Source organism: Helianthus annuus, unplaced genomic scaffold, assembly GCF_002127325.2.
Source record: "Helianthus annuus cultivar XRQ/B unplaced genomic scaffold, HanXRQr2.0-SUNRISE HanXRQChr00c149, whole genome shotgun sequence".
Classification (NCBI taxonomy): Eukaryota; Viridiplantae; Streptophyta; class Magnoliopsida; order Asterales; family Asteraceae; genus Helianthus; species Helianthus annuus.
Genome location: NW_023395665.1, coordinates 1 through 14866, shown reverse-complemented (window position 1 = coordinate 14866; position 14866 = coordinate 1). Strand labels below are relative to the sequence as shown.

Genomic DNA, 14866 nt, shown 5'->3' with positions numbered 1-14866 from the left:
AAGTTCAGCCCATTTATTCTATTATTTTTTCGATGACCATTGATTACTCCATGGAAAAAGGCCGTATTTTCATCCCCGTCCACTGCCCATTTTACCTTCGCCCTTTGTTTGAGATCTTCCAATCTTTTATCATCCAGCTCATTTATCGTTTTTAGCCATGAGTTCCTATCTTCAATCTCCTGTTCGGTTAACGCAACTGATTCAGCTTTTAAATCCAACGTCTCCACCTTTTTCTGTAGGTCTTTTAGCATACCACTGTTCTTTTCTTTGATCTTGTCACACCATGGTTTTAACGCAGCTTTGATGGCCTTTAATTTTACTGCTAACAGTTTGTCTGGAGGGTTAAACCAAGCTACCCCATCATATGCTTTTTTCACAATTTCATATAAACCCTCCTCTTTTAACCAAGAGTTGAAAAACCGAAAGGGTGGCTTACCAAAATTCACATCGGAGCATAGTAATAACAGTGGTCGATGATCAGATTTGTGTCTTGTCAGTCCCCATAACTTTGCTGCAGGCCACATAGCTAAGAACGAATGACAGACTAATACCCGGTCTATCTTACTGAGTTTTAGTCCGTCGTCCGTCACGTACGTGAAGGTACACCCCATCATAGAGTATTCCGCAAGACCCGCTGCATTGATAAAGGAATTAAAGTCCTCTGCCTCATTTTTATTGAATCTGGAGTTTTTCCTTTCCAAAGGGTCCCTAACACAATTGAAGTCACCCAAGAATATCCATGAACCCGAAAAAGATCCCATCAAGACTAGTAGATCTTCCCAAAGCTGTTTTTTCATATTCTGATCCTGTGGAGCGTATACATTAACCACTGCAATATTTCTTTTTTCATTGCCCATTTCCCCCAGTATGGCTAAGAAATAACGATTCTTAACAGCAGCCTTTTTAGTAAAAATGCCCGAATCCCATATACTCAGTAGACCACCAGATCTCCCACTTGCTTCAATACAATCAAAATCAAATTGAGTGTTATCCCAGAAGTTGCTGACCTGAATGTTCGAAGAATCCGACATCTGTGTTTCTTGAATAGCAATAAAGCCCAATTTGTTACTTCTTTTGAGATTCCTAATATGCTCCCCTTACTAGGATCTCCTGCCCCCCTTATGTTTGCGGATAAAAAATTCATTTGTGGAGATTTGTCACCTGTGCATCATTGATTTGCTTCTTGATCCTCTCTTCGCAACCGGAAACTCTAAACCCAAGTTTCTCGCCGACTTTAATCGTCAACTCCGCTTCTTCATCAATTGCCTGACCATAAGTATTTTCAACCCTGGCACTTCCAGCTTCTTCACAAGTTGTCGATCCCCTGCTTCTGCTCTTAGATGCTTCCGAGATTCTACCCATCCAAAGAGTGTCTTTCATCTTCATTGAAGGAAAATTGTGCTTCTTTTTTTTCTGACCTAACTTCTGATGAGAGGATCTAGAATCATTGACGCCAAGCTGTGGGGAGTTCGGTGAATTGTTTAAATCAATGATCTCTTTATTTTTTTGGGCCATCTGATTAATTACCTCCATAATATTAAATGGATCGGATGACATAGGATCAGCATTATCTTCAGTGGGCCTAGTTGGAGTATCATCCACAAACTCCTCATTGTTAAAAAGCTCATTCAGGCCCATCCCAGAATTGGGCTCGTTATTGGGTTTATTTTGTGGTACATGTGGGGGTGGAGGTGTGTCACATGGGTCCCCGCTGTTGTTGTTACTATCCATGTTACCATCTCCTGAATTATTATTATCATTGGGAAAAGATGTGGCCCCCATATTGTTACCACCATCCTTGGAACCCACATAACTAGCCGCCCTATTTTTCAAAGTTGGTGAGTTATGAAATGATTTTTCATTAAAGCCACCACCAGTACCATTCTCGTTTCCCAATACTGATGTTTCAACTTCCTCATGCACGTCCGTTTGGTTTCCTACCTCCCATTCCGATGACATACTATCATTCCGGCTATCTTCAAACCATTCAGGCGGATCTGTGTCAGTCTCCGATATCCAAATAAAACATGGTTCACCGCCCCATTGCAACGTTAATTTGCAGTTGATACGACCCACTTTGTTTGACAGGACTCCGATTTTATTAACCGATAGATCAACGTCATCATCAGATGCTCTTGACGGAATAATCACCTTCCCGACCAGCTTACCTATTTGATTAAAAATATCTGGTCCCCAAAATTGTAACGGTACTCCTTTGATTAGAATCCAAGCGAGCCTTTGAAAGGGTAGATTTTGTCCTTCCCATGGGTAAAGTGATACGAACCATATAGACCAAAGCTCCTCCTTTAATTTGATAAACTCTTCCGCCTCTGTCGACGTTTTGAAAACAAGCATAACCCGTAATCCACCCAGGTATTTAATCACAAAACCAGAAAGACCAACACGTTCCAACTGTGTTCCTATATCTTTTAGATCAAAAGGGTTTCTTATCTCACCTATTAAGGACTTCCTCCTCCATCTTTTAGAATTTTCACTTTCCTGTAACTGGATCTCCAACGATTCTTCTGGTGCCTTTACTTCTTGTATCCCAGTGACGATGTTCGGTTCGTTTTTCTCCCCTGCTGCGTTCTTCTCATTTTGCACAGTTGTGTTCTTGGGTTGCCAGGCCTCGTTTTGATTCTGATGCACATGATGTATCTGCTCTTTCCTTGATGCCTCGACTGCAAAGCGGGTTGAATTAGCATGAGGTGTTACCGGCCTGTTGTTATTTTTCCTTAACCTCATGTTATCCCTGGACCAGCTCGTGTTCTTCTTGCTTCCAAAGTCATTCTTCTCAAATTTCGCCAAGTTCACCGAAACCCTGATCCGATCGATTTTAACTGATCCCAGATTTTCTCCCAACGCATGCACATCTCTAACTCCAGCAAACCTTATGAAACCAAAAGTGTTACCCATTCGGTCTTTTTTCTGTGGTATATATGCATCTGTCATGTTCCCAAAGTCCTGGAATACTTCCCATAAGAGATAACTCGAGCAGTCATCCGGTAAGTTTCCAATGAAATAGGTTGTTTCTGTTCTTTGAGGTCTTTTTTGTTGTTTATCTTCATGAACTAGCCTTCTACCTTTGTATCTTGCAACCCGCCAAGGCTCTTCTCTCGTGTTTTCATCCCATCTCCTGTTGTCTTCGAACCTTCTATTATCTTCATGGTGTCGGCTGTCATTGTATCTCCCCCCATTGTTTGCAAATGTTTGTCTCCCTATCTCCATTAGCAGGTGGGAGGATATTTAATGAAAAATCGATGGAATGGGGACAGATAGGCGTATTCAATAGCCCTTCTCCTTCTTCTTCGGTCCACCAATGCCACTCTCCTTTTCCATCAGCATTGAATTATCACAAAATGATTTTTAGAACTAAAAACATGCATCGAGATGCCCTAATTCGAAGACTTGTAGGTATTAGTTTTTACTTCTGTACTAATTATAACCTGTTATGCCCTAATTTCTATTCGATTTTTGTTCAATTGCTAAATATTATGTTAAATGCTTATAGTTCATCAGTTGCTAAATAATGTGTTAATAATTTTGTGTTTGATTTTGCTCAATGGTTAAAGACTTGAAGCCACTAGGTCATTTATTAGTTTTGTTCTTCATGAATATTTGCTCAATTGCTAAAAGCTGTGTGAATTGCTCAACTATTAAAAGCTATGTTGATTTGTAATTTTGCTCAATTGCTAAAAACTGTGTTAATTGCTCGTATATTTTTCGTGTTGGTGTATTTGGAAAGGCAGTTCGCAAGATATTTTGATAGAGATTGAGTCAAGAGGTTTTGGGTGGATTAAAAGTAGATCGTCTTGTAAAAGTATTCATATGGAAAAAATATAATATGATAAAGAACACACAAATGACTGGGTAAACCATATAGATAGAACATACGTGTTTATGATGTATCCCTGTCCTGGCAAGTAGCAAGATAAACATAAGTTCACATTTTTTACACAGTAGTAAATGTTACGTTGATGAATCGGTAATGCTTAATAAGCTTATGGCTACAAGTTTTTTTTTTTTTCTTTTAGGACATGCAACTTTCAGTTTATCTACCATTCAGCATTGTAATGCTTAGTTCATTATTAGAAATTGCTTCATATGAACTTGAAGATCGAGTAGTATCTTGCATAGATTTTCCAATGTAAAAACCTGGTTCTTTGGGTGAAGGCAATGGACCTTCACTCACCAACATCTGGATTACAAAAGTCATAGCGGGCCTATCTTCTGGGTGACGCTGAACACACAACAAACCAATATGAATTGATCGTAGAGCCTGAGACACATTGATCGAATCACCTAGACACTTAGCAACTAACTCCAAGGATCTGCCTTTGTTTTGTAGTCCCCATGCCTGTCAACAACAATGAACATTAGTCAGGGTAATCTGTAATCTTTGTAGTTAACCATTGTGTGAAGGAAAAAGTCTTTAACATGTTTAAAATTGTCAACAATGAACATCATTTTGAAACAAAGATAGATATGCAAAACAAAAATAACAGTCAAGATTTTTATCCTATTATAGTAGTTTCAATTCAGTTTGTTGTTCAAATTTCTCCTTTAGGATAGGGTCGTCGTTGGTCGTTTTTTGCACTAAAAAACTAGTCAGAGCGAGTGAGGTTATTGAATTCTAGTTACACCGAACAAGAATAACATCACACTTTGTAGGATTTGAACCTAGGCATTAGGTTTTGGAGACTCACATTCTATTAAACTAAACTAAGAACGCCTTCTTATCATAGTAAATACAACTAAAAAGAAAAGGAATTGTTTGTACCCCCAAATACTAAACATGCATATAGTCTCAGGAAATAAAAATGATGCATGTTCAAATAAATCTTAATGGAATCCTCGTGATTGCCTAGAGGAGAAGAATAGGTAGGGATGACATAATTGGAACCCGTGATTTGACCCAAAACCAAACTTACATGTCCAATTAGGTTGTTGCTATGTTCCTTGTGGATGAACCCTCTGTTTTTTTCTCCACACACAATTTCCAGAACTAATACGCCAAAGCTATATACGTCTGATTTTATGGAAAATGTACCATCTCCTGCATACTCTGGTGCCATGTAGCCACTGTGAGGAATCAAACTAAATGTAAGTGATTCACTAGGTAAATTGGAATGAGTTTAGGAATCATGAATCTCACTATGTTCCAACCACTCTGTTTGTGTTTGCCTCTATCTGTATTCCTCCAAAACTTCTAGCTGTGCCAAAATCTGATATCTTCGGGTTCATGTCTTGGTCAAGCAGGATATTGCTAACTTTGAGATCTCTATGTATGATTCTAAGCCGAGAATCCTCGTGAAGATAAAGAAGTCCACGAGCAATTCCATTGATAATGTGGTAACGTGCAGTCCAATCAAGGAGTTCGCTTCGAGTTTTATCTGTGTATAGTTTGGATTAGTTTTAGTTTACACGTTTTTTTAATACTTTTCTAACATTTTTTGTTCATTGTTCCATTTACCAAATATGAATGAATCGAGGCTTTTGTTTGGCAGGTATTCATAAATCAACATCTTTTCAGCTCTCTCGATGCAACAACCCAAGAGCTTAACAAGATTGCGATGTTGTAGTTTAGATATGGAGATGACTTCATTCTTGAACTCACAAAGTCCTTGAGTGGATGTTTTTGCTAGGCGCTTCACTGCTACTTCCTGCCCGTCTTCAAGTACGCCCTGAAACCATAGTTGTTAATGGCGAATAGCGACAAATATCGAAAAGGTGTCTATATGCTACATAGCGAATAGCAATAAATAGCGGGCACTATTTATAAAATAGCAATACACTAGAAAATAATTATACATATATGTATGTATAGGGTAGGGTTCTAGAGTGAACACTAGGTTGAGAATGACCTGTGTGAACTAATCTGGGCCATTGGATTACATCATCTAGAGATTTTTAAACAATGGCAAGATTGTAATTATAATGTTATAACTTCCCTTTAAAATAATTATCAGAAGGGTATTTTCGTTTTTTGTAAATTGCAATTATTAAACAATATAATCAAAATCCCTAAAATCTCGCTAGTTTCCGTATATTCAAGATACACAGTTGTTAGTGTATACACATGTGTACAGTCTCGCTAGTAATAGTTTATACAGGATACACGGATGTTAGTTTATACACATGTGTACAGTCTCGCTAACTATCAGTTTATACAAGATACACAACTATTAGTTTATACACATGTGTACCAACTTTTATACATATGTGTATTATATTCGGAAATGGTTACATATGTGCATATTAACAACATATTATGATATCTCAGAGAAATTTAATGCCTAAAAATAAACAATTTCAATATCAGATAAATTTTTCAATATTTATTGAAAATTATAAAAAGTTGAAACCAATATATTATGATATCTACATATACGAATAATAAAAGAAAAACAATATTCAAGTTAAAATTAAAACAAAATCTATGGATAAAGAAATGAGTGCTACGAACATTTGGAAATTAAATAATTTGTAAACAGAATATTTCCAAAACAAAAACATTTGAAAAAAATAATAGTTTTGTTTTTATCATCTTCTTGAGTGATAAGAATACCTGCAATATTCATTAGTCAACTTTAACATATGAGGTGAAGATGTAGAATGATAATGTCGTAATCCATTGTGGTCTACCAAAATTTAAAACACTTCAATCTCTTAATATCAAAATAATGGAGAAATAAGTAAAAATACGAGAGAAAGAGAGAGTTAAGATATGAGAAAATTAAGGGATTTTTATTAAAAATAATTGGCTAATGTCAATCTTATCCTTTTAATCTAAAGAGTAAACTTCCGTTTTGCTCCCTGTGGTTTGGTCATTTTAACGGTTTTGCCCCAAACCTTTAAAAATAGCCATTTTACTCCCTGATGTTTTGGTTTTGTTGCCAGTTTGCTCCCTGCGGGGAGCAAAATGGAAACACAAACAATTTGGATGGAGTTAGAGGCGAGGAGCAAACTGGCAAAAAAACCGAAACATCAGGGAGCAAAATGGCTCTTTTGAAAGGTTTGGAGCAAAATCGTTAAAGTGACCAAACCACAGGGAGCAAAACGGAAGTTTACTCTAATCTAAAATATGACCAAGGGCCAAGATTAGTTCACTCTCAAAAAGTTGTTTCTTTTTGAACCTAATTCTGTATATATATATTATATCAAAATACTATGCTATATATGCTATTTTACATGCATATTTAACAAATTATTAAAATGCAGCTATTTTATAACTATATTTAACCGCTATGTATATATTTAAAGAATAAAAACTGGAATCCCGCTAGTTACGGCTACATACCCTGTAGCAACCTTCGACCTATACGCTACGCAATTCGCTGTAGCTACCATGGTGACCGCTATTGACAACCATGCCTGAAACATAACTTTTTAAGGCGTCACAATAAAACCCTTTTATATGTCTTCAAAGATTACATATTTTATATCTTATTTATTTTTCCTATTTTTATTTTAATAGTTCGGTAAATCACAATACCCACTTTGATTACGAATCACTCAAAATCACAAAAAAAAAATGACTAGAAAATATTAAGTAAGCAAGAAAGTATGTATGTCATTGTGTGATTCAATCAATGAATGTTTGAAGACATAACTAGAAAATATTAAGGTAGCGTTTGGTACGAAGGAATAGAAAACGGAATGGAATGGATCATTCTATTGGAATGAAAAGAAACATGTTTGGTTGTCAAGTGGTAATAGAATGGAGCATTCCACAAGAAATGTAAACCTTCCAAATATAATAATTTTCATTCCTTAGTAAGGTGGTGTTTTTTTTTCATTCCTTCAAGGAATAAAAATATATTATTATTATTATTATTATTATTATTATTATGATTATGATTATGATTATGATTATGATTATGATTATGATTATGATTATGATTATGATTATGATTATGATTATGATTATGATTATGATTATGATTATGATTATGATTATGATTATGATTATGATTATGATTATGATTATGATTATGATTATGATTATTATGATTATTATTATTATTATGATTATTATTATTATTATTATTATTATTATTATTATTATTATTTTTATTTTTTTTATTTTTAATAACTTACTCACGGGCGACACCACTACTACCATAGCTGCCGCCGTGACTACCGTCGCCGCCGTCACCCACTTTCGCCGCCACCACCACCACCCACCTCCACCCCAGCTGTTTACCGCCACCACCCACCTTAACCCCAGTCGTCACCCACCTCCGCCGCTACCAACCGTCACCCACCATCCACACCTCCGCCCCCGCCGTCACTCGCCACCACCCACCACCGCCACCTACTGCCACCACCTCCGACCATCGCTACCATTGCCACCTATCACCACCGACTACCGTCGCTCATCACCGATTTTATTACTTCGTCTATTCTTTTCTATCAAACAACACAAAGTAATGATTCATTTCATTCTCACATGGTAACCAAACAAGACATGGAATGGTAATGATCCATTCCATTACATCGTCCATTCCATTACCTCATACATTCCATTCCCCCGTCTATTCCATTACGCCATACCAAACATACCCATAATGTGCTACATAGAAGGGAATGGAGTCATGGAATACCTTGTAAACAGGTCCAAAACCGCCCTCTCCAAGTTTGTTGTCCATTGAAAAGTTGTTTGTAGCTTTAACTAATGTTGGCAAGCCAAATAGTGGTAGCTCTAGATCTTCATTACCACTTATATATTCAGGATCATGTACACATTCGTTTCCCGGTGTCCCTATGAAGTGTCAGAAATATGATTATGTAGTGATGTTTTTTATTTAATCAATAATTTAGTGATGCTTTTATGATTATTCAACAGGTTTTCTGTGATTCAAATTATGTTTGTTTACCTATTAAACATACAATGAATAAAATATAACATGAGAGCTGAACCGTTCATAAGTAAAGAAATACCTCCATGCTGTTGTTTCTTCATATAAAAACGGTAAAATAAGCATAATGAAACCAGTATGCCCAAAACTACAAATGCTATGGGGACAATAACTCGTACTCTTCTCCCTGCATTTGAGCTTCTACTGTTTTCTATCGAGTCTGTCAAACCATATAATCTCTTAATTATGCTGCGTATAGACTTAGATAATATAAGATGAAGTTAGCGATGAAAATAAAGCTATCGTTTATAGATTACCCAATTCAGAGGCTGACACTCGTATATAAAGAGAGTCCCCACCTTCAGCAAATGTTCTGATATCAATTAGGCCACCAAACCATAGCAGGCAACCACTCCCACTCCCTGAGATGTTCAAAGTTGTGTAAGCAGTACATGAACAATTGGTTTTACACATCTTATCACACTCTACAAGGGTCATCGTCTGGTTATACCATGAACCCTGAGTGTCGGGTAACTTCAGATTTGTATATTTGTTGAACCCTTCCCCAGGGTTACAGTCCAAAGGGACAGTATGTCGACACCCTTGTGACCAATCTGTAATTTTCCATTGATAAGGGGATGTGGGTTCAAACCCCTTCAAACATTCACAAATAGGGGTCTTGTCAATGTTGCAGCTCCCGCATATTGTTCACAAAGATCGTTTGGTCCGGCGAAATACGGGTTCCATTCTTGCTTGTTATCAATCCATAAGAGGCGCTGTACTTGACCATTTGATTGTAAGACCAGCCTTGTAATAACTGAAGTATCTATTAGATTACATTGGTAGTAAATTTCTGTCGGATTAACAACAAAGGTAATGATGAAAAATGGGTTCAGTTTCAAATTAGGAGCTCCACTAAACCTGAGACCGTTCCATGGACCTCCCCGGAACTTTATCTTCCCACCTTCCGTTATGATTAGCTGAGGGTAACCCCGGGTATCAATCCATTCAGAAAACTCACCGTAAGCAGGATCATCGTCGGATTTCCATGACGTGAGGTGACTTTCAATCCCAGTAACCATGTTCCTGCCAACCTTCATTCCGGGAAGTAAAGTGTTTGTCATACAGTCGAAACTTTGCCATATGGGTTCTTCTTGATTGAAGCCCTCGTGAATTATAAAGTTTCCTGTATCTAGAAGCTGACCAATCGGATTTCTCACTGACGCCGTTGATGAGTTTGCTGACAACCATACTGCATCTCCCTTGGTGGCATCCCGGATAATTAAAACTCCCTCAACTATGAGAGTTAGCTCGAATGATGTATGTTTGAGTGGTATGTTCCGGTTGGCTACCCATACAACGGTTCGGTTGGGTATTTTCTTGTACCAAATTCCGAGATAAAGGTTCATGGACTTACCGGGGCGAAAGAAACCAAGTTCAAAGGTTTCTTGTGGTGATACTATGGTTTCATTATATACCATTGCTTGGTTTGCAGACAAGGTGTCAGCTGCAAACGTACAAGTTATTGATGCATGAAGTACAAGGAAGCGAAAGATGAACATGGTTCTGATCACCCTTCTTTCCTCCATTGGCGTTTGATCAATAACACTTTTACGATATCAAAAAAAGAAAAAACCCCTTTTCATTCAGATTTGAAGATTAAAACTTAACAAAAGTTCAATTTGATTGACCGAGAAATTAAATGTCTATTATTGTGTGGCTTGATAGCTGGAAAGTTCCTATGCAAGTATGCCGTATCATTGACGCCTATATTTTCTTTGATAGTTATCAAAATGAACTTTTAGATCAAATAAATACAAGTCTTTTCGTTCTTTTTCCACACAATTTACGTGTTTGATTAATAAGTTTTGTACACAGCAATGGGTGTCCATTGATAAAGACAAAGCCTTTAAATACCTGAGGAGTGGGGAGGTTTTAGGTTCAAGTCCTAGAGACGACATGAATAAGAGAAATTAATTTTGTGGTTCAAAAAAAATCTAAAAACTACTCTTGTCCATTGAAGAAACACCAAGTTAATACGAGGGTTAGTTCCTGTAAAACAATCGACACACCGTGAATTTCGTTATGGGCTTTGGGCCTAAAGACGAAAACAATGAATATCTTCTTTGCCTCTTGGAGCATTAGCGTTGGTGCTCACAGGCGAAAGGGTAGTTGGTGCACGCTGAATAGATCCACGTGGCCTGGTAGTTGACCTTGTTGTCTGGTTTGTCATCAGCAATTCAGCGGAGATCATGGAGCAGTGGTTGGCGCGCGATGATTGGTGACACGTATTCGTCCTTGTGTAACACTCTAACCCGTTTTAATTAATATCTTAATTAATTCGGATAATTAGGTCCCAGATTTTTTTTAAACATAGAACTTATACGTCTGGGATAACTGACAACCCAGGCGATCGACATAACAAATTACTACACTTAATTTGTATTTTACAATAGTCAAGTTTTTTAAGTTCGAAAACTTCGACACGCATGATCATGCTTTAACCTTCTTATGATCGTTTCCAAAGAGATAACGGTTTAATAGTGTCCGTTCTTCGCGTGCTTGGTCGTACGTCCGGTCCTCGCAAATAGATGTCACCTATAACACAACATCCCAAGAATTAGAACTGGGTAAATGTGTTAAACGAACTCGTATAACGAAATAATAAAACAAATTATTATTATTTCTTTTACCAAAACTTATCCTATTCAGTCCGAACCCAATTTAAATCGTTCGGAATTCATCTCTTAACATAACTAAACCATGACCCATTACCCGAATCTATAATTCTTGAGTTTTACACTTTCATCAACCGATTTAAGCTTATGTTCGTTTGAACCGTTAAGGGGGCGTTATGCAATCTAATTCATACCTCCTATTTTCACATTAATGTTTTAATTATATCTTCCACCACAACTTCATTTGTGATGGGTTGTTCTGGGAAAACCTTTATATTCTTGATTTTACCCTCTGGTACGACGTTTACCCTAATAATAGACATACCTCACTTGAGGTAGTCTAATGTCCACCTTTGACTCAACCAACTCTATTCGGACCATAAGCCCTTATCAAGAGCTTGACTCATTACACATACCTGGCGCGGTTCAAAGCAATGACCCATTTTCAATACCTTGCAAATTCTTTTCACTAGTCATGGCAATACTTGTCCGTATAGTAAGCTTACCTGTAAGCATGACACTTAATAATAACACGCGTTAAATACTACGCTCAAATGGTGATATCATCACCATTTGACCCGTGTGACCCGTTCGGTCTTCTAACCATTATTGGTTTATTCTTTAGACAACTATACAAGTCCTTATATCGTTTAAATCACTAACATGTGATTTACTTATGATATCACTTATTTGACCTATTATGACTTATGTCATCGGGTCTACCCTTTTTTTTGCAATCATTAGTTTAATCATTAACATGTGATTTACTTGTCTTTTTGCTCGCTCGACCCATTTTGGTTCGCATCAGCAAATGTTTATACCAAAAACTTATTTTTATTCGCTCGACTATTTCGGTTCGCATCAACAAGTGTTTATACAAAAAATTATATTTTTACTCGCTCGACCCATTCCGGTTCGCGTCAGCAAGTGTTTTATGTCAAAAACTTATTTTTACTCGTTTGACCCGTTTTGATTCGCGTCAACAAGTGTTTATACCAAAAACTATATTTTTACTCGCTCGACCCATTTCGGTTCGCGTCAGCAAGTGTTTATACAAAAAAACTATATTTTTACTCGCTCGACCCATTTCGGTTTACGTCAGCAAGTGTTTTATGTCAAAAACTTATTTTTACTTGTTTGACCCGTTTTGATTCGCGTCAACAAGTGTTTATACCAAAAACTATAATTTTACTCGCTCGACCCATTTCCGTTCGTGTCAGCAAGTGTTTGTTTGACCTGTTTTGGTTTGCGTCAACAAGTGTTTATACCAAAAACTATATTTTTACTCGCTCGACCCATTTCGGTTTGCATCAGCAAGTGTTTTATGTCAAAAACTTATTTTCACTTGTTTGACCCGTTTTGGTTCGCGTCAACAAGTGTTTATACCAAAAACTATATTTTTACTCGCTCGACCCATTTCGGTTCGCATTAGCAAGTGTTTTATGTCAAAAATTTATTTTCACTTTTTAACTCGTTTTGGTTCGCGTCAACAAGTCTTTTAATCAAAAACTATATTTTTACTCGCTCGACCATTTCGGTTCGCGTCAGCAAATGTTTTATGACAAAAACTTATTTTTAAGCTTTGTTCTTATATGTTACATTTGTATTGGCCCAAGTTAACAACCCAAAAAGTGTTTAGGCCCAAGAGTTTGAAGAATTTAATAAAGATCCATACGTATCCTCTGGCGACTCCCATCCTCACTATGCGACATCTGTTGGAATTCCGCAATGGTTTTATGTCACATGGTTCCATTGAAGAGAAATTTGGAAATTGAGGTCAAATATGACGAAGAGGGGTAAATGATTTTCCATGATTTATTTTTCTATTCATGTAGAGACATGAAAGAAGGTTCTAAAGGGTCATGAATTTCACAAATCCATTTCCTTGTTCGTATCTCTTTGTTTCACTAGTCATCTTTGTTTCCTTTGTTTTCCAGATTTTAGTTTGGTTATCTGCTTTTTTTGTGTGTTTTATTGTTTAGATTTACAAGAATGAGAGGTTCTTAAAAGGGGAAATTGAATGAGTCACTGGTTCTATTAATAGAATCCATGGTTGCACAATAAGATCTTTTGAAGTTGTCAAGTGAAGAAGATGACACTTTTGATGAAACAGAAGATGAAAATGAGTTGGATTGTGTCAAATGAGTGTTGATAATGGAGTTTGTGGCTTTGTTTTAGTTTTATTAAAAATAAAAGAAATAGTATTTTAACTAAAAGTACCTATTTCGGTAAATATTTTATAAAACACCCATTTTGGTGAAAAGTTTTCTCCACACCTCCCATTTGAAAAAAAAAAAAAAAAAACACTTTGGACTAACTTCTAATTTGATAATAATATTCATCATCTACTAATCTGTAATTCTGTATACATAGTGTGATGGCTTATTTGCAATCGAGCAACCATACAAAAATCAATTTTGCGATTTGAAAGATTGAATCTCTGATATTCTTGATGTGATTTGATATTGTCGATTCATAAATTTTAGGTCATCTAGTATCTCAACAAAAGTAGATGCATTTTTTTTTGTGAATTATAAAAATTTAAAGGGGCCTCGACTTTCAAGTTAGCTTAGGGGTCTCTAAAAATGTTGGAATGGCCCTGAATCAATGAATATTTCCCTTCTATTCAACAAATAAAAAAACACATCTTTTATCGGTCTGAAAAAAATGAGGTTTAATTATTATTAAGACTGGAGCGTATGGAGAGCCTCATCCCCAAGGGGATGGACCGCCACGTCACCGCCACGTAGGAGGGGCTAGAAGGGGATGGACCTAAGCCGGCCCCCATACCCTTTAGTCTAATATGAAGTCAGGCAAATTGTCCCAAACCTGGAACACAAATTACAATCAGGTCTTCCTTCGTCCTCGTGTATTGTTTTCTCAACAAGGTACGTTTGATAATTGATTTATCACATCTGAATTAATCATTTTCAAGTTAAGGTATCTATCTCCCTTTATAGATGAAGAACCAAAGAATCGAGTTTAGGCCGGAGCCTATAATCGAGGGTTTGGATCTTATCAGAAAGCTTGGGGAAGGTTCCTGCAAATTAAACAGAAAACCGTTAGGCTCGTCGCAGAGATGGGAGGGCCCCTCTGCGACCACCCTCCGGCGTGAGGATAAGTATTGGTAGAGAGAGAAAATAGAGAGATAAAATAGGGACGAAGGTTCAGAAAATCGTACTTGGTGTTGTACTTTGGGGTGGTATTTATAGTGGTCAACTGAGATGATGTCACTCATCCGGACGCACTTGGAATGGTTTTCGCTCTCGGAGTCATGGAGGTGCGGACGTCATTTTGTGGTGTCCTTTGATGTGTGTAAAATGCAAC

The 14866-nt window shown here is 37.0% G+C and overlaps 1 protein-coding gene and 1 pseudogene across 1 annotated transcript; both read right to left on the bottom strand.

Annotated features, from left to right (window-relative positions):
* Nucleotides 1-95: 95 nt before the first annotated feature.
* Nucleotides 96-1031, bottom strand: LOC118489732 (the record flags this gene model as incomplete). Its single annotated transcript, XM_035987268.1, has 1 exon — nt 96-1031. A coding segment is annotated over exon 1 (936 nt), but the record flags the coding sequence as incomplete, so codon positions are not given.
* A 2917-nt stretch (nt 1032-3948) lies between these two features.
* Nucleotides 3949-10623, bottom strand: LOC110937769 (annotated as a pseudogene).
* Nucleotides 10624-14866: the final 4243 nt, after the last annotated feature.